Raw genomic sequence first — 21,822 nt, 5'->3', positions numbered from 1 at the left:
TTCCCTCTCCAAGTTTTTAGAGAGTTTGAAAAAGGTAGGTTATCAAGTCTTCTTTGAATGTTTTCTAAATAGACAAGTAATCTTGCCATTCACATGAGGGTTTTCTATTGGTGGTCATGTATCGCACACTGGTTAGGGTACGGTTTCTTAAAACTGGAATTAAATATTAATTGCATCTGATTATTTAGATCTAGTTAGAGATTAAGACTGCAGAATACATCTTAGTACTTACAGGTTAAAAAAAAAGTAATTTAAAACTTCACTATTCTTAGCTGTTTTATGTGTGATTTTTCTTGATTCCCAGTTCTGATTTCCAGAATATGCAAGTTACTGCTCTTAGCAAAGATGTCCCTAAGAGATGTACAAGGTAAATTATTTTCATGACTCTTGTTCTGTCCAGAACAAGTAATAGGAAAAATTCACCCAGGGGATTCCAGTGGTAAATATAAGTCAGGCTGAGGGAAATTTCTCCCACAGATACTGTTTCCACTCCACAGTGGATGTTATCTCAAGCATATATCAGAAGAGAAGAATAAAAAATAATCTGGTCTTAGAGAAATCTGATCTTAGTAAGTTATCTCATATTCTCTAGAACTTTCTTCCTTAAAATAATTTTAAAAATATTTCTATGCATCTGTTTCATGCATGCCCACTATGCTTAGAGTTGAGTATGACTTGTTTAGCTTCTGACCTTTAAAGAGATAATGAGTTATCCTACTGGAATTTCCATGGTCTGTTTAACAACAGTATACATGCCATCATAATGCCATGCCTCAGAGGTGCTCTCAAGTCTGCTTTGAGAGATCACAGCTCTTTGAATATTATAACAACTACTTGATTATGAGCAACTTCCAGCTATCCTGGCTAAATGGTCCTTTTCATTTAAAAGATAAGAGTTTTATATTAGAGAGAGTACTACATAATAAGGTAACTTTCAGCATAAAGATAGAAGAAAAAATAATTATATATCCAGTGAGAAAAGATGAAATACTGTTACTGTAGGGTTAATAGAATTTAACAGGATTAAAACTCATAACCTTAGGAAGAAAAGAGAGCAGCTTTAGGTAGAGAAAGGAACTTGGACAATTTCCCTGTGTACTTTCCCTAGTGTATATCTCAGACTATCTATTAAATTCTCTGTGTCCAAGTTTCTCTTTGTAAAATTAAAAATGTTGATAATCACAGTTTTACAATTGCTACTATAAAAAATTAATAGGAGGACCTTGCGTCTAGAAGGGGATGAAAAATGTTTGGCCGTATTTTAATATTCTAAAAAGAGTAACTCAATTTGTCTCCTTTCCCTAATTTTTTCATTTTCACTAATCGCAAAGTTATAACTACCTCTTCTTATGAAAACTGACCCTAAGTTACAGGATTCTAAAGGTGCTTTAAAAAAAATGTCCTCTTCTCTTGAAGACTTTCTTAAAATATGAAACACTTCCTAGATAAAAGCAGATGTAAAAGGTGAAACAACTTGTTAAACTCACGGAAGTGAAGTCACTCAGTCGTGTCCGACTCTTTGTGACTCCATGGACTGTAGCCCCCAGACTTCTCCATCCATGGAGTTTTCCAGGCAAGAATACTGGAGTGGGTTGCCATTTTCTTCTCCAGGGCATCTTCCCCACCCACGGATCGAACCCAGGTCTCCTTCATTGAAGGCAGACGCTTTACTCTCTGAGCCACCAGGAAAGTTAAGAAGCAATTATTGCTTCTTGATATTTCCTTTGCTTTCACATCCTATAAAGTTGCTTATTTAATTTAAAGAAAATGTAATCAGTTATTATTTTAAATAAAATTTACTTTATATATAAGGTGGTTGGCAGTTACCTAAGATTGTTTCTTGAAACCTTTGGAAACTGCAGAGCTTTGAGTTACATTTTAATGAATAAGGAAGGGAAATAAATAACTAGTTTATTAAACATATGCTAAATATCAGAAAACTTGAAGTAATTTCTATATGTTTTCTGATTTTAAGACAAGTCTATTAGTTTGAGTGTTCTCTTTTCACAGATGAGGAAATGGATATAGAAATAAATTTATCTCAAGATCACAAGGTCAACAAGTAATAAAGCTGGAGTTTAGACCAAATCTAACTAACCTAAAAGGCCATCAGGTTATTCTACTAATTTTCTCAAATGTTAGATTGATATTGATTGATATAATCAGTCTACTAATATTATGAAATATTAACAATTTCAAAACTGATTTTAAAACACTGTCATTTTTTTTGGTAAGTGGTTCCTCAGCAATGTACATATTAATCTTTTAAGAAATTCCTCTCTCAAATCCAGTTGAATTCTGCTTTTGCTACTAGCTATCCTCCATATCCCTTATCCCAAGAGGTATCTTAATTTTTACTTTTTTTATCTTTCCATTTATTTTTATTAGTTGGAGGCTAATAACTTTACAATATTGTAGTGGTTTTTGTCATACATTGATATGAATCAGCCATGGGTTTACATGTATTCCCCATCCCAATCCTCCCTCCCACATCCCTCTCCACCCGATCCCTCTGGGTCTTCCCAGGGCACCAGTCCCGAGCACTTGTCTCATGCATCCAACCTGGGCTGGAAATCTGTTTCACCCTAGATAATATACATGTTTTGATGCTGTTCTCTCGAAACATCCCACCCTCGCCTTCTCCCACAGAGTCCAAAAGTCTGTTCTGTACATCTGTGTCTCTTTCTATTTTGCATATAGGGTTATCGTTACCATCTTTCTAAATTCCATATATATGTGTTAGTATACTGTATTGGTCTTTATCTTTCTGGCTAACTTCACTCTGTATAATGGGCTCCAGTTTCATCCATCTCATTAGAACTGATTCAAATGAATTCTTTTTAATGGCTGAGTAATATTCCATGGTGTATATGTACCACAGCTTCCTTATCCATTCGTCTGCTGATGGGCATCTAAGTTGCTTCCATGTCCTGGCTATTGTAAACAGTGCTGCGATGAACATTGGGGTGCACGTGTCTCTTTCAGATCTGGTTTCCTCAGTGTGTATGCCCAGAAGTGGGATTGCTGGGTCATATGGCAGTTCTATTTCCAGTTTTGTAAGAAATCTCCACAGTGTTCTCCATAGGGGCTGTACTAGTTTGCATTCTCACCAACAGTGTAAGAGGGTTCCCTTTTCTCCACACCCTCTCCAGCATTTATTGCTTGTAGACTTTTGGATAGCAGCCATCCTGACTGGCATGTAATGGTACCTCATTGTGGTTTTGATTTGCATTTCTCTGATAATGAGTAATGTTAAGCATCTTTTCATGTGTTTGTTAGCCATCTGTATGTCTTCTTTGGTGAAATGTCTGTTTAGTTCTTTGGCCCATTTTTTGATTGGGTCATTTATTTTTCTGGAATTGAGCTGCAGGAGTTGCTTGTATATTTCTGAGATTAATCCTTTGTCTGTTGCTTTGTTTGCTATTATTTTCTCCCAATCTGAGGGCTGTCTTTTCACCTTGCTTATAGTTTCCTTTGTTGTGCAAAAGCTTTTAAGTTTCATTAGGTCCCATTTGTTTATTTTTGCTTTTATTTCCAATATTCTGGGAGGTGGGTCATTGAGGATCCTTCTGTGATTTATGTTGGAGAGTGTTTTGCCTATGTTCTCCTCTAGGAGTTTTATAGTTTCTGGTCTTACATTTAGATCTTTAATCCATTTTGAGTTTATTTTTGTGTATGGTGTTAGAAAGTGTTCTAGTTTCATTCTTTTACAAGTGGTTGACCAGTTTTCCCAGCACCACTTGTTAAACAGGTTGTCTTTTTTCCATTGTATATCCTTGCCTCCTTTGTCAAAGATAAGGTGTCCATAGGTTCGTGGATTTATCTCTGGGCTTTCTATTCTGTTCCATTGATCTATATTTCTGTCTTTGTGCCAGTACCATACTGTCTTGATGACTGTGGCTTTGTAGTAGAGCCTGAAGTCAGGCAGGTTGATTCCTCCAGTTCCATTCTTCTTTCTCAAGATTGCTTTAGCTATTCGAGGTTTTTTGTATTTCCATACAAATTGTGAAATTATTTGTTCTAGTACTGTGAAAAATACTGTTGGTAGCTTGATAGGGATTGCATTGAATCTATAGATTGCTTTGGGTAGTATAGTCATTTTGACAATATTGATTCTTCCAATCCCAAGAGGTATTTTAAAAAATATAGAAAACTATTCCTCGTCTGTCATCTTGATAGATTTATCTTGACAAAAATTAAGTTTCCAAGGAAAGGTAAAATTGTTCAAATTTCTCAGGGGACATAAGTCTACTGTGTATAATATAGGATATTTTCTTTAGAAATTAAACATATCTCTATCATGGAGGATATATTTATCTTTAAGCTGTGAGACTATCATTACATGTTTCCCCTTTCACAGCAAATGTGTGAGTCATCTAATTTTCTGAAGAAATGATTTTTTCTTTCCATCCTTTCTCTATACTTCTGAGTTCACATTATAAGGGAAGGGAAAACCAGTCCTCATGATGAGGTAATAGTTTCCATTGTTCACCTGCTCTCCTTAGCACCACTCTTGAGATTTCAAAGGATAAAAGAAAATGCAGCACCCAAAAAAGTAAAACAAAGCCAAAGGAAATAAATAGAGGGGGGAGAGAGACACACACCCTTGTGGCTCAGCTGGTAAAGAATCCGCCTGCAACGTGGTAGACCTGCGTTCAATCCCCAGGTTGGGAAGATCCCCTGGAGAAAGGAAAGGCTACCCACTCCAGTATTCTGGCCTGGAGTATTCCATGGACTGTATAGTCTTTGGGGTCGCAAAGAGTCAGACAGGACTGAGCAACTTTCACTTTCACTTCAGAGATACACAGTTATATTTCCACCATTCAGCTCGAGAGGAATTCTTAATGTACTTAAGGATTAATATAAGCTATATCTTTATTCTATTTAGACGTCAATAATTGATGATCTCTGAAGTTTAACTTCATGTTCAATCAGTACTAACAAAGACATGCTTTGCTTACACATGTCTATAGCTTGTTGTAATCTTAGAAAATATTTTTATACATTTATGGTGATATTTCAAAACCTAGGGGTTTCCTACCATCTATCGATATAATTGAAAGCAAATATTTTCTATTCATAAGCTTGAGTTATAAGGAACTTTCATTCAGATGTCATCAAAACAGAACCTGAGTCTGAGTAACCTCCCTTTCTCACATAATTCTCCAGACATTTTTTCTAATAGATTTAGTTAACTAAATGAATTCTATTGACTTGTGATCTTAAACAATGATAAATTATGTGTTTGATTATGCATGTGAATTATCATGCCTGGTATTTATTATATGACTTTTTATATGGCTTTTCTCCTAAAGATTGTCCCAATATATAATGTAGAGAAATAAGGTAAAAATTTAATTAAATGATGTCTTATAGAAGACACTCAAATGAGGCTTAAAGAAATCAATATGCATAATAGAGAGAAACTGTAATTTTGTGCCATGGCATTTGTTCTGGACTTCAGTATCTGTTCACCATCATCTTCCTAAGTTGACTACTCAAATCACAGCTATTACAGTATAACAGTTGTTCATCCTGCATTCAGATTCTCTTCACTGGGGAACCAGACTGAACCTAGTTTCTAGGTGACACTACAATCTTTTCTCAGCCTTTCATTTTTCTGTCCACCTTTCTCACTTTTTTTTTTTTGTGTGTGTGTGTGTGGGAATATCCTCATAGTTAATCATTTATAAGAACTCTATCTTGGAAAGCAAATTTTAGGCATTTACTTCTCTTTTGTTCATAACACCATGAGTATTTTCCTAATATTTCTCTTGCCAATTAAATTTTCACTCTCAGATATAGATGCTAATTTTCAATGAATTTAAACTTCATTGAGATAGAATTTCAACCAATTTCTAAAGATTAAATATTCTTTCCCATCCCACTAACTGAAAAACCTGTCTTTTTCTCCCAGTGGTTTTAGAGGATGCGCTGAATTAAATGGATGCAGGAAATCAGTCTGTAGTGTCAGAATTTGTGCTTCTGGGACTTTGCCAGTCATGGACTATGCAGGTCTTCCTCTTACCAATGTTTTTTATTCTTTACCTGATCATTGTACTTGGAAACATTGGCATCATAATCTTAATCATCACTGACCCCCATCTACATTCTCCCATGTACTTCCTATTGGCCAACCTGTCCTTTGTTGATATGTGGCTTTGCTCAGTGACCACTCCTAAGATGATCACAGACTTTGTCAGAGAGAACAAGACTATTTCCTTTGGAGGCTGCATGTGCCAGATTCTCTTTGTGCATTTTTTTGGAGGGGGTGAGATGGTGCTATTGGTGGTAATGGCCTATGACCGCTATGTGGCCATCTGCAAGCCACTCCACTATTCAACCATAATGAACATGCAAAAGTGCATTGGGCTTGTGGTGACTTCCTGGACCATTGGCTTTGTGCATGCCGTGAGTCAAATGTTTGTGATTGTGGGGCTGCCCTTCTGTGGCCCCAGGGAAATTGACAGTTTCTTCTGTGACATACCACTGGTAATCAAGCTTGCTTGCATAGACTCTTATAACTTGGGAATATTAATGAATGCTGACAGTGGGGTTCCAGCCATGACATGCTTTATAGTGTTGTTGATATCCTACACATGTATTCTTCTTACTGTTCACCGAAGCTCTAAAGCTGGTACCTGTAGGGCACTCTCTACCTGCACTGCCCACATCACAGTGGTGCTGCTCTTCTTTGGGCCCTGCATCTTCATCTATGTGTGGCCACTCAGCATCACCTGGGTGGACAAATTTCTTGCTGTGTTTTACTCTGTTATTACACCTCTTCTAAATCCAGCCATTTATACCCTGAGAAATAAAGAGATAAAAAATGCTATAAAGAGATACAGAAGCTACTACACACATCCCAAGGGAAATATTTAATGCCCAGAAACCTCACTGGAAGCACTTCAAACTGACAATATACTGACCTTAAAAAGAGGTTGAACATTCTAGGCATTCAATTTATATCTACATGTTATGCCTGTCTCAAAGTACAGGAATAGGGTTAATAAAGTTCATAGAATTTTAACATTTACTAATCAACCAGTAGAACACCACAGAATGTTTCCCTAAAATACAACACAAATAGTTCTTCTTTGTGAGGGAATTGTCTAATCAGCTTTCCTATGCCTTTAACTATATTTAAGTGAGAAGCTAAAGTTTATTCAAGCAAACTATACATCCATTCTGATGGATAGCATCTTAATAAACTTCTTTAGAACTTTCTCCTAACTCCATTTGGAAGATGTTTCTGTAACACTGACTCTTTTCCTCAGACTTTTCACTTAACCTCTTGTCAACTGAATTACTGTTTAGCTTAACGCTCTACCCAAATACTAATGGAAAGCAATAGGGGAAAAATAAAGAGAGAATAACAGTGGTACAGTACATAGGAATGACAGTGGACACTAGAATAACAGCAGAAGCTATTCTGTGTTTGGTTTCCATTAACTCAATAAAAGAAAAAACAAGACAAATGATATTTCTTTTGATTATTTTAGTCTCAAGGATTAACATTTATACTTTGAATTATATTAACCATTGGTTTAGAAGTCCTAAATTTGTAAACTCCTTAATGGTAGGGGCTATGCCTTACCTGGTTAATTCTTGAAACTGCAGTACTTAGTACTTGTAATCAACATTCAACAAATATATTTTAATTGATATATAAAAGGCCATTTTTGTAATTAAAATATCAATACCATTTATCAATCATGGTGTATTTAAGTACAGTCTTTTTTCATGAATTAAAAATTCCTAAAAATTTTAAATAATAAATAAAATTTACTTTCCTTGAGAGGTATAAATTAAGTAAATTGAAATTCAGTTGTAAGAATCAACAATAAAAGTCCTAAAATAAGAATATGGTACATATAGAAATTTAACTTCTCTTAATATGGAAACAAAAACAGAAAAATGGCAGAATAAAAGTGATGTACTTACATAACAATGATGTATTAGAGAATGAAAGCAAAAAAAAATTCTATTTAGAATTGTGTCAAAAGACCAAAAAAAAAAAAAAAATTAAAATACCTAGGAATAATTTACCCGAGGAGCTGAAAAATCTGTATTTTGAGAACTATAAAACCCTGATAAAGGAAACTGAAACTTATTCAAAGGAATAAAAAGATATCTCATGCTCTTAGATTGGAAGAACTAATACTGTTAAAGTGGCTATACCACCCAAAGCAATCTACAAATTTACTGTGATACTTTTCAAAACATTCATAGCATTCTTCACTGAACTAGAACAAACAATCCTAAAATTTTTATAGAACCACAAAAGACCCAGAATTGCCAAGCAATCCTGAAGAAAAAGAACAAAGCTGCAGACATAGCCCTTCTAGAAATCAGACTATACTATAAAGCTACAGTATCAAAAGAGCATGGTATTGGCACAAAATAGACATATAGGTCAATGGAACAAAATAGAGAGCCTAGAAATAAAAGTACAGCAATCCCACTCCTGGGATTGCATATATCCAGAAAACATGAAAACTTAATTTGAAAAGATATATGCACCCCAATGTTCATAGGAACATTATTTACAATAGCCAAGACATGAAAACAAACCAACTGCTCATCAACAGAAGACTGATTTAAGAAGATGTCACACACACACACACACACACACACACATACTTACTTGAATATTACTCAGATACAAAAAAGAATGAAGTATTGTCATTTTTAACAAAATAGCTGAATATAGAGAAAATCATACTAAGTGAAATGAGTCATGCAGAGAAAGAGAAATATTATATGCTATCACTTCTGTGTAGAAATGTGTAGAAGATAAAAATAATACAAATGAATCTAGACACAAAAGAGAAACAGACTCTCAAAAGAAACATACTTAGAGTTACCAAAGGGGAAAGGATGGGAGGAGGGATAAATGAGGAGAATGGAATTAACCGATACAAAGTACTATACATAAAATAGATAAGCAACAAGGATTTACTATATATCACATGGAATTATATGCAATATCTTGCAATAACCTATAATATCTGAATACATATATTGAACCTATATATATGTATACATATATAACTGAATCACTTTGGTGTACACCTAAAACTAATACTGTATAATATTATAAACCAAATATACTTCAACTAAAGTGAAAAAATTAAAACAATTTTAGCAAAAAAAATAGTACTTATCATCCTTGAATGCCTGCTCTATACCACTGTTATGTTTATTATATAAATTTACTATTATTATATTATTCAAATTATGGATAAGAAAATGAGACTCAGAAATATGAAATACAGTTCCTCAAGATAGTACAATTCAATTTTCTCTTCACTTAAGGACGAAAAGATCAATCTGATTTCCTAAATTATTCATTTATTATATGACACTACACAGTACAGTAGAAAATCATTCCTGAGAGTGAAAGAATAAATTATGCCAAGAATAAAATATTAGAGTGCCTCTATCAATATAACTGTATAAAAATACTGGGAGTAATATGGTTTGCAAGCTAATTTTATCATGAAGTGAAAGTTGGGAATGGCAGAAACATCACCAAGAACATGCCTGCACAGAGGTGGTGCCAAAAGACCAAGAGCCAACCACACGGCTGTCTTTATCTCGGGCGGTCGCCTCAGTTCTTTCTCATGGGTATGCCCATTCATTTGCTGCACTGTCATCTCTGTATTTTCAAAGCATCTTTTATCCTACCTAGAATAATTGGTACCTTTTTACTTCTCTCAGTTCTTAAAAAATAAACCGCTTAAGTACAATTTGTATGAATTTTCTAATGTTCTGAAGATAGAAGAGCATAAGGATGAAAAATGCAGCTTATATTGTCTTGTAATATCATTTGCCACAACAAACCCAAGTATCACATGCTCTCAACTCAAACATTACAGTCGCTTTCATACCATCTGGCATTACTTTTCACACAATTATCAGAAAGGCAAATTCTCCTTAATTCTCACGGGTTTCTTTTATAATCATTCTCACAGATATTAATCAGTGAGATGCATAGTTTTATACATTTTCTAGCCAGACTTAAATGGCCAGTTCAGTTCAGTTCAGTCGCTCAGTCGTGTCCGACTCTTTGCAACCCCATGAATCTCAGCACGTCAGGCCTCCTTGTCCCTATCCAACTCCCAGAGTTTACTCAAACTAATGCCCATCGAGTCAATGATGCCATCCAGCCATCTCATCCTCTGTCATTCCCTTCTCCTCCTGCCCCCAATCCCTTCCAGCATCAGGGTCTTTTCCAATGAGTCAACTCTCCGCATGAGGAGGCCAAAGTATTGGAGTTTTAGCTTCAGCATCAGTCCTTCCAATGAACACCCAGGACTGATCTCCTTTAGGATGGACTGGTTGGATGTCCTTGCAGGCCAAGGCACTCTCAAGAGTCTTCTCCACCACCATAGTTCAAAAGCATCAATTTTTCGGTGCTCAGCTTTCTTTATAGTCCAACTCTCACATCCATACATGACGACTGGAAAAAAAAATAGCCTTGACCAGATGAACCTTTGTTGGCAAAGTAATGTCTCTGCTTTTTAATATGCTATCTAGGTTGGTCATAAATTTCCTTCCAAAGAGTAAGAGTCTTTTAATTTCATGGCTGCAATCACCATCTGCAGTGATTTTGGAGCCCCCCAAAAAATAAAGTCTGACACTGTTTCCACTGTCTCCCCATCTATTTGCCATGAAGTGATGGGACCGGATGCCATGATCTTAGTTTTCTGAATGTTGAGCTTTAAGCCAACTTTTTCACTCTCCTCTTTCAATTTCATCACAAAATGGCCAGTAGTCAGTCTTAACTTCCAAGTTAGTGAAAATACTATCTACTCTGATGGAAGTGTTCAAATTGGTAGGTGGGAAGCAAACATTTTGTGAGTGGGTTATGAAGCATCAGAGTGTAAAGATTAACTATAACTTCCACATTTTGATTCCAGAATCAGAGAATGAAAATATTACCTCCCAAAAGACTCATAAGGAAGTCTTCAGTATGCCATCTTACCATTTAATAGATCAGATACTTATGGGTGATTAAGTATGTTATGATTCATAAATTCCATGACCACAAATCCACTTCTATAATCATTGCTGTTGCTAATTGCTTTGCTATAAAATAAACTTGATCAAATGCAGTCATAGCAAGACATGATTTCTGACCATGGTTATTTTGTACAAAATCCCATTTAGCAAGCACTGGAGATGGCTGGAAAAAGAGGTTAGCATGCATAGAATTTATTAGTCTACTACTAAAGTTTCCTCTATAATGGATACCCTTTGGTGTCTTTGGAATACACCAGACACAGATTTTTCATAATCTGTGCCCATTCTGAGAGATCAATTACCACCAATTCTCCCCCAGGAATTCTTTGCCACAGTCTTCCAAATCTATTTACTCTAAGCTCTGATCATCTAACCAAACCATTAATAACTTTTCATGAATCAGTATATATGTATTCTTCTAGCCAAACTAAGTGGACAACCAAATACATTGCTTGCATTTCTTCCAAATGGGAAAATTTCTTATTAGTGTTTTTCAGAACCATAAACAGAATACTGACAATGTGCATGCTAAGTTGCTCAGTCGTGTTCAACTCCTGATTGTAGCCCACCAGGATCCTCTGTCCGTGGGATTCTCCAGGCAAGAATATTGGAGTGGGTTACCATGCCCTCCTCCAGGGACTCTTCCCAACCCAGGGATCGAACCCACGTCTCTTACATCTCCTGAATTGGCAGGTGGGTTCTTGACCACTAGCACCACCTGGGAAGCCCAAATACTAACCACAACTAAGTTATATTCAACCACAATACATCCCTAAATTGGGACAGTAAAGCTGTAGACTTTTACTCCTAGTTGCTACCAACATATCATGAAAAACCATCTGTATGTTCAGGCCCAAATTTTAAATTTTCATTCTACTCATTATAAGGAATTCTCTGTGTTAACTATAGCTGTATGTTGGGGGCAAAGGAAGGCAACTGGACAGTAGTAGTTGTTGAATGAAGTGAGTCATAAGTTAAAGTAACTTCTCTATGTCTATAGACCTGCTTAAACCTAATCTCTTATGTATGATTTCCACTTGAAAATACAATGCTCTTTTTGCATATCAATTTAATGGCTTGAATAGTAAGATAGCATTCACTTCATGATGGTGTTGAGGAAGATTAATCACCATTTGGTGATTATGTCCAAAGACATAGTCACCATTTGGACTGACAAGGTGGACCCGGGCAATAGGAGGCTTTTTATTCCCTCCTCTGTCCTTCTAATATATGTATTCCACTTATTTGGCTCAGATGGTAAAGTACCTGCCTGCAATGCAGGGCAACTCATTTCAATCCCTGGGTCAGGAAAATCACTGGAGAAGGGAATGGCTTCCCACTCCAGTATTCTTGACTATAGAATTTCATGGACAGAACAGCCTGGTAGGCTATGGTCCATAGGATCACAAAGAGTCAGGCATGACTGAGCAACTAACATTTCAAATTCCTAATGAAATATAGTCCAGATCCAAAAGGTTCCCTGTAAATCAAGAAACAATCAAGGTATATGAAGCAATTCAAGCAACCTGGAATGAAATACTAACTTCCCTTTGAAAAGGCTGGCACCTGTAGTGGTTCAGCAAATGCTTGCTGAATTGAAAATAGAAATGGAGATAAGAATCAGAGGAAAGAGGGTGTGGGAGATTTGTTGTAATGTCCCAGAGGTGATCTGCTTTACCCATATAAGGAAAGTAGCTGATAATTTTAGCAGGCTAGTCACTTATATTATACTGGCCCATATAATCTGACCTCTCAAAAAAAAGGTGCTCAGAAAACAATATTTTCTCTATAATTGAACCTTTCAAGAAATGTTTCCCTATTTGATCTCTGTGGTTAGTGCTCTTTACAACTGTTCCAGGACTAGCAACAGTTTTTTGGTGACCCTTTGTAACTGGGAAAGGTTAATTTTGAATTTCTGCTAGATCTGCTTCTGTAACTTTAACCCTCATCTTGCCACTTTTGTAAGCATGAATAATGGACTGCCTCGGGGAGATAACCTGAGCTGCCTGCCTGTGAAGGAACACAAGGAAGTGAAACCAACACATTCCCCTGCCTGAGGCTTGGCATTCTGGTAGACATTTGCAAGGATTGAATAGTATTTTTACTTTGTCTCCTCATCTCCCCACTCCATCTCTGATCCATAAAAGAACCTGCCGACCAGGCCCTGACAAGGTGATTATTTTGAGGTGCTAGCACCATCTTCTCCATTTATTTCCCACGAAGTGATGGGACCAGATGCCATGATCTTAGTTTTCTGAATGTTGAGCTTTAAGTCAACTTTTTCACTCTCCTCTTTTACTTTCATCAAGAGATTTTTTAGTTCCTCTTCACTTTTTGCCATAAGGGTGGTGAAATCTGCATATCTGAGGTTATTGATATTTCTCCCGGCAATCTTGATTCCAGCTTGTGCTTCTAACTCCGGGAGTTGGTGATGGACAGGGAGGCCTGGTGTGCTGTGATTCATGGGGTCACAAAGAGTCGGACACGACTGAATGACTGAACTGAACCGAACTGAGCACCATCTTCTCAGTCAGCCAGCTAGCTCCTGATAAAGTCTCTTGTTGATCCCAACACCTTGTCTCTCAGTTATTGCCTTACCCTGTGAAGAGCAGGGCAAGCTTGGACCCTCAATGATTCAGTGAACTGAGTCCCCTGGCCATTTAATAGATCTCTACTTTGAATTCTCATGACATTAAGAGTAGAAAAAATTATTAGAACTTTGGTTTAAAAAGAAAATGGCAAACAAAGGAATCTATGTCTGATAAAATATGACAGCAACATATCTTCAAGGAAAACCAGTATCTCCTAATATTTTAATGTCTATTGATAAATATCATTTAGACCAATACCAGTGAAAAAGGAATACCTATTAACAAACACATTAGTAAAAATTATCTAGAATTCCGTTGGAAGCATATCCATGGAGTATCCTTGAAAACACTAAACCTGCTTTTTACCTCTTTAATACAATTACCATCCCCATTTTAGAGATACTAATATTAAATGATATGGAAATTTAACATGTTGGCAAAAGTTAATATGCTGATGTCAGATCCAATATTCAAACACAATAATTTATGATTTCAACGTCCATGGATTTAATTCCTAGGCTATATTTTCTCTCTTTTAGATCATTGCAGAACATATAAATAAGAGTTCACAGGTCTACTTTGCTTTATGCCTAGCTGAGTATTTTTGCTTATATTATCTCATTTATTATTTCTAATAAAATGGTGAGATGGAAACCCAATATTCTTCCATATCAGATGAAGAAATAAGATTGTGACATATCAGCTAATAGAAGAAAAGGTAGTAGAATTTGTGTGTTTTGGTATTCAGCCCTGCGATTTTTTTTTATACATTAACTAAATTCTGACATACCGAATATCTCTAACTCTCTAATGCTATTCAGAAAATCCATGTGCACATACAGAAGACCAAGCATCACCATTCTTATCTTATTTAACACCATTATTTTGTTGTTTAGTTGCTAAATCATGCTTGACTCTTTGCAACCCCATGGTCTAGTAGCCTTCCAAGCTCCTCTGTCCATGGGATTTCTCAGGCAAGAATACTGGAGTGGGTTGCCATTTCCTTCTCCAGGGAGGTCTTCCACACCCAGGGACTGAACCCTGGTCTCCTGTATTGGCAGGCAGTTTCTTCACCCCTGAGCCACCAGGGAGCTCCATTTTAACACATTGTCCTAAAAATTTGATTTCTGTTGGTTAAACTGCTATTATCTCATTTTATAAAAATCTAGACTAGTTTCTACATAACATCTAGCCTGGAGAGAAATGAGCAAAAACTTAGTGTGTGAACTGCAGCATTCTCTTTTACATAAGAATTATACATTTACCTAAAAAAGGGAAAGGTACACATAAGCCAAGTATGATTTTGAAAAAAATAAGCTAAAACAAAGATTGAATGCCCCAACCAAAAGACAAAGATTGGCTGAATGGATACAAAAATAAGACCCCTATATATGCTGTCTACAAGAGACCCACCTCAAAACAAGAGACACATACAGACTAAAAGTGAAGGGCTGGAAAAAAATATTTCATGCAAACGGAGACCAAAAGAAAGCAGGAGTCGCAATACTCATATCAGATAAAATAGACTTTCAAATAAAGGAAGTGAAAAGAGACAAAGAAGGACACTACATAATGATCAAAGGATCAATCAAAAAAGAAGATATAACAATTATAAATATATATGCACCCAACATAGGAGCACCGCAATATGTACGGCAAACGCTAACAAGTATGAAAGAGGAAATTAATAGTAACACAATAATAGTGGGAGACTTTAATACCCCACTCACAACTATGGATAGATCAACTAAACAGAAAATTAACAAGGAAACACAAACCTTAAATGACACAATGGACCAGCTAGACCTAATTGATATCTATAGGACATTTCACCCCAAAACAATCAACTTCACCTTTTTCTCAAGTGCACACGGAACATTCTCCAGAATAGATCACATCCTGGGCCATAAATCTGGTCTTGGAAAATTCAAAAAAATTGAAATCATTCCAGTTATCTTTTCTGACCACAGTGCAGTAAGATTAGATCTCAATTACAGGGAAAAAATTGTTAAAACTTCAAACATATGGAGGCTAAATAACACGCTTCTGAATAACCAACAAATCATAGAAGAAATCAAAAAAGAAATCAAAATATGTACAGAAATGAATGAAAATGAAAACACAACAACCCAAAACCTATGGGACACTGTAAAAGCAGTGCTAAGGGGAAGGTTCATAGCATTACAGGCTTACATCAAGAAACAGGAAAAAAACCAATTAAATAACCTAACTCTACACCTAAAGCAATTAGAGAAGGAAGAAATGAAGAACCCCAGAGTTAGCAGAAGGAAAGAAATCTTAAAAATCAGGGCAGAAATAAATGCAAAAGAAACTAAAGAGACCATAGCAAAAATCAACAAAGCTAAAAGCTGGTTTTTTGAAAAAATAAACAAAATTGACAAACCATTAGCAAGACTCATTAAGAAACAAAGAGAGAAAAACCAAATTAACAAAATTAGAAATGAAAATGGAGAGATCACAACAGACAACACTGAAATACAAAGGATCATAAGAGACTACTACCAGCAGCTCTATGCCAATAAAATGGACAACTTGGATGAAATGGACAAATTCTTAGAAAAGTATAACTTTCCAAAACTGAACCAGGAAGAAATAGAAGATCTTAACAGACCCATCACAAGCAAGGAAATCGAAACTGTCATCAAAAATCTTCCAGCAAACAAAAGCCCAGGACCAGATGGCTTCACAGCTGAATTCTACCAAAAATTTAGAGAAGAGCTAACACCTATCTTACTCAAACTCTTCCAGAAAATTGCAGAAGAAGGTAAGCTTCCAAACTCATTCTATGAGGCCACCATCACCCTAATTCCAAAACCAGACAAAGATGCCACAAAAAAAGAAAACTACAGGCCAATATCACTGATGAACATAGATGCAAAAATCCTTAACAAAATTCTAGCAAACAGAATCCAACAACATATGAAAAAAATCATACACCATGACCAAGTGGGCTTTATCCCAGGAATGCAAGGATTCTTTAATATCCACAAATCAATCAATGTAATACACCACATTAACAAATTGAAAGATAAAAACCATATGATTATCTCAATAGATGCAGAGAAAGCCTTTGACAAAATTCAACACTCATTTATGATTAAAACTCTCCAAAAAGCAGGAATAGAAGGAACATACCTCAACATAATAAAAGCTATATATGACAAACCCACAGCAAGCATCACCCTCAATGGTGAAAAATTGAAGGCATTTCCCCTGAAATCAGGAACAAGACAAGAGTGCCCACTCTCACCACTACTATTCAACATAGTGTTGGAAGTTCTGGCCACAGCAATCAGAGAAGAAAAAGAAGTAAAAGGAATCCAGATAGGAAAAGAAGAAGTAAAACTCTCACTGTTTGCAGATGACATGATCCTCTACATAGAAAACCCTAAAGATTCTACCAGAAAATTACTAGAGCTAATCAATGAATATAGTAAAGTTGCAGGATATAAAATTAACACACAGAAATCCCTTGCATTCCTATATACTAACAATGAAAAAACAGAAAGAGAAATTAAGGAAACAATACCATTCACCATTGCAACAAAAAGAATAAAATACTTAGGAGTATATCTACCTAAAGAAACAAAGGACCTATACATAGAAAACTATAAAACACTGATGAAAGAAATCAAAGAGGACACAAACAGATGGAGAAACATACCGTGTTCATGGATTGGAAGAATTAATATTGTCAAAATGGCTATTCTACCCAAAGCAGTCTATAGATTCAATGCAATCCCTATCAAGCTACCAACGGTATTTTTCACAGAACTAGAACAAATAATTTCACAATTTGTATGGAAATACAAAAAACCTCGAATAGCCAAAGTAACCTTGAGAAAGAAGAATGGAACTGGAGGAATCAACCTGCCTGACTTCAGACTCTACTACAAAGCCACAGTCATCAAGACAGTATGGTACTGGCACAAAAACAGAAATATAGATCAATGGAACAGAATAGAAAGCCCAGAGATAAATCCACGAACCTATGGACACCTTATCTTTGACAAAGGAGGCAAGGATATACAATGGAAAAAAGACAACCTCTTTAACAAGTGGTGCTGGGAAAACTGGTCAACCACCTGTAAAAGAATGAAACTAGAACACTTTCTAACATCATACACAAAAATAAACTCAAAATGGATTAAAGATCTAAATGTTAGACCAGAAACTATAAAACTCCTAGAGGAGAACATAGGCAAAACACTCTCCGACATAAATCACAGCAAGATCTTCTATGACCCACCTCCCAGAATAGTGGAAATAAAAGCAAAACTAAACAAATGGGACCTAATGAAACTTAAAAGCTTTTGCACTACAAAGGAAACTATAAGTAAGGTGAAAAGACAGCCCTCAGATTGGGAGAAAATAATAGCAAATGAAGAAACAGACAAAGGATTAGTCTCAAAAATATACAAGCAACTCCTGCAGCTCAATTCCAGAAAAATAAATGACCCAATCAAAAAATGGGCCAAAGAACTAAACAGACATTTCTCCAAAGAAGACATACAGATGGATAACAAACACATGAAAAGATGCTCAACATCACTCATTATTAGAGATATGCAAATCAAAACCACAATGAGGTACTATTACATGCCAGTCAGGATGGCTGCTATCCAAAAGTCTACAAGCAATAAATGCTGGAGAGGGTGTGGAGAAAAGGGAACCCTCTTACACTGTTGGTGGGAATGCAAACTAGTACAGCCGCTATGGAAAACAGTGTGGAGATTTCTTAAAAAACTGGACATAGAACTGCCATATGACCCAGCAATCCCACTTCTGGGCATACACACTGAGGAAACCAGATCTGAAAGAGACACGTGCACCCCAATGTTCATCGCAGCACTGTTTATAATAGCCAGGACATGGAAGCAACCTAGATGCCCATCAGCAGATGAATGGGTAAGGAAGCTGTGGTACATATACACCATGGAATATTACTCAGCCATTAAAAAGAATTCATTTGAACCAGTCCTAATGAGATGGATGAAGCTGGAGCCCATTATACAGAGTGAAGTAAGCCAGAAAGATAAAGAACATTACAGCATACTGACACATGTATATGGAATTTAGAAAGGTGATAACGATAACCCTATATGCAGAACAGAAAAAGAGACACAGAAATACAGAACAGACTTTTGAACTTTGTGGGAGAATGTGAGGGTGGGATATTTCAAAAGAACAGCATGTATACTATCTATGGTGAAACAGATCACCAGCCCAGGTGGGATGCACGAGACAAGTGCTCCGGCCTGGTGCACTGGGAAGACCCAGAGGAATCGGGTGGAGAGGGAGGTGGGAGGGGGGATCGGGATTGGGAATACATGTAAATCCATGGCTGATTCATATCAATGTATGACAAAACCCACTGGAAAAAAAAATAATAATAATAAAAAAAAAATCATAAAAAAAAAAAAAACAAAGTGGATAACTAAAGTCTTCATTCATGATGGAAAATGATATTTTCTCATGTGTTTTTTAGTATTAAATTTTATGTTATTTTATTATGAAGGTAAAATTCACATAATATGATATAAATCATTTGAAGAGTACAATCCAATGGCATTTAGTACGTTCACAGTACTGTTAAATCATCATTTTAAATCATCATTTCTTCCCAATCACTGTCCACTAATAAGCCCCTGGCACTTATTAGTCTGCTTCCTGTCTCTATGAATTAACCTATTCTGGATATTGTATACAAAAAAGAATGAAAACAATTATGTTACCTTTAGTGTCTGGCATCTTTCATTTAGCATAATGTTTTCAAGTTTAACCATATTGAAATGTGTATTAGTGCACTGTTCCTTTTTGTGGCTGAATGATATTCCTTTGTATGGATTACCACATTTGTTTATCAATTCATCAACTGATGAACATTTGGATTGTTTCCATCCTTGGCCGTTGTGAATAATTCTACTCTAAACATTTGCATACAAGTTGTTATTTCAATACCTGTTTTTATTTCTTTGGGATTAAATACTAGGAATGAAATTGATGGGTTGTAGGATAATTCTAAGTTTAACTTTTTAAGGAACTGCAACATAAGAAGGATACCATTGTATTGACATTTACTTGACATTTTTCCCATGATTACACCAGAATCATGGGCTCAAGGGAGGAACATCACAGGTAAAGTCCTATTTTCATCACCTCCTATCAAAGGTCTATACCATCAATTTGATTTATACTACTAACGTTGCCCTTAATTATCTGATTGAAATGTTTGTCAGTTGCTTCACTGTAAAGTTTCTTTCTCTACTATCCATGATGCACTTTTTGAAAAAAATAAGTCACTCTATTCGGCCAATAGTTAAGGAATAGGGAGCTAACTTCCCCTCATATAGGACAGAATAATTTTTCTGTTATTCTTCTACATGGGTGATTTCTCTTCTATCTCATGTACTAATTTATTCAATCATTTATATCTGTATGAAATCATAGATTTGATTTTCTACTTTGGATTAGAATCTAATACTGCAAACTATAATCTATATATATTATATTTATATATATATATAATTATTATTATACTCTAATACTGGGAGATTTTTTATTTGCCTCCTAAGTCCCTTTGATACATATCCACATCAAAGTTTGTGATTTTATGTATGTTTGAGCACTTCCTTATATTCTAAGACTAAAGGATGCTCCAAGATTATTTTGCACCATTCTTCCTCTGTCTTCCCTATTCCTACAATAGCCATTTCTCCAAAGATTCTTGGCTCCTTTTAGTGGGTAATGGCATTAGAAGCAAATTTGCATTCATTGTTACTACATTGTCATTCCTTTTAGGTCCTCACAGAGATGCAGCGAATGTCTAAGTCCATATATCCAAAACTACAGCATCATAAAAAGTAATTTCACCATACTAAAATCTCCCATGCTTCAGCTATTCATCCATCACCCTGAATCCCTGAGAATCACCTATACTTTCACTGTGTCCATAGTTTTGCATTTTCTAGCATGTCACATATGGGGAATCATATAGTATGTAGACTTTTCAGATCGGCTTATTTCATGTAGCAAGATATTAAGGATTTTCTATATCTATTCATGACTTGATAGATTACTTTATAGTTGTATAGTATTCCATTATAAGGACATATCACAGTTTGTCCACTAACATATTGAAGGAAATATTGGTTATCTCTAGTTTTTGATAATTATGAATAAGCTGCCACAAACATTCAAATTCAGGTTTTGTATGAACAGAATTTTTTTAACTCAGTTTGGTAAATACCTAGGAGTATTACTACTTTATCATATGGCAATAGTATCTTTAGCTTTATAAGGCACTACAAAGCTGTCTTCCAAATGTATGCCCTTATTTAGAATTGTATTAGTCAGGCTAGAGATTTCAATATATTATTATTTGGTTGGCTGCCCCATTTGATTTCTTTGCTTAAAAGCCTCATTTCCTAGAAGCTGTAGGAGTATAAGAATAACAGTCTTACTACCTAGATTAACTGAATAGAATCTTGTCATCATCCTCCTCTACTGTTGTGTCACCTAAAAACTTCGTGAAGCTAAAACATGGGATTCATTTCCTCCCTAGAACACATAGATAGATTTACCAGGTAGATAAGACAGTGACTATGAAGTTTATATAAATGCTGGGAACCTGTCCAGAGTCCCCCATCACTCGGGACGAGTGAAATGTCTGTTTATCCAAAGCTCTCTAACAATGAGAAGGAAAGGAAATGAAAAGTCATCCTGCAGATATGCTGCATTATATCCACCCTTTCTTTATGAGTTTATGTGGAGCTAAGATGAAGTACTTTGACTCTGCCCCCTCCATATTCAAGGATATTTTAGTATAGTTGTCATATTTATATGTTTGTGCTACCCTATGTTCAAGAATATTGGACTTAAAGAAGAAGTTTCTTGATTTACCCTGGATTTCCATTCCAATCAGAAATTGTTGATACTTTATAATGTTTCTAATCTTCATTGAAACCCAACAAAACCAGCAGCTCAAGGCTGACTGTTTAACCATGGACGTAGGTGGTGTACAGCAGTGACCAGGTCATCTCCCTCTGTTGGTCATCCCCTGTCCACCCACCCAAGTCATCTGGAACTAGACATGACAACTTAGTTCTGGAATAATTTTTTTCTTTTTTAAAACCGCAAGCAAAGAGATGTTTTAAAACTATGCTTAACTTCCACCATTAGA

The 21,822-nt window shown here is 35.8% G+C and overlaps 1 protein-coding gene across 1 annotated transcript; it reads left to right on the top strand.

The window, feature by feature from the left end:
* The first annotated feature begins 5,940 nt into the window (after window positions 1–5,940).
* LOC133067286 (olfactory receptor 4K14-like) lies at window positions 5,941–6,882 on the top strand. The gene has a single exon (XM_061158437.1). It carries the CDS (start codon window positions 5,944–5,946, stop codon window positions 6,880–6,882), a length of 939 nt encoding a protein of 312 aa, XP_061014420.1. The 5' UTR covers window positions 5,941–5,943.
* Window positions 6,883–21,822: the final 14,940 nt, after the last annotated feature.

This window comes from Dama dama, chromosome 12 (assembly GCF_033118175.1).
Source record: "Dama dama isolate Ldn47 chromosome 12, ASM3311817v1, whole genome shotgun sequence".
Lineage (NCBI taxonomy): Eukaryota > Metazoa > Chordata > Mammalia > Artiodactyla > Cervidae > Dama > Dama dama.
The sequence above is the reverse complement of the archived record's forward strand: the minus strand, read 5'-3'. Positions and strand labels throughout refer to the sequence as shown.

Coding starts and splice junctions, on each gene's coding strand:
- LOC133067286 (XM_061158437.1), top strand. CDS start 5,944: ATGGATGCAGGAAATCAGTCTGTAGTGTCAGAATTTGTGCTTCTGGGA.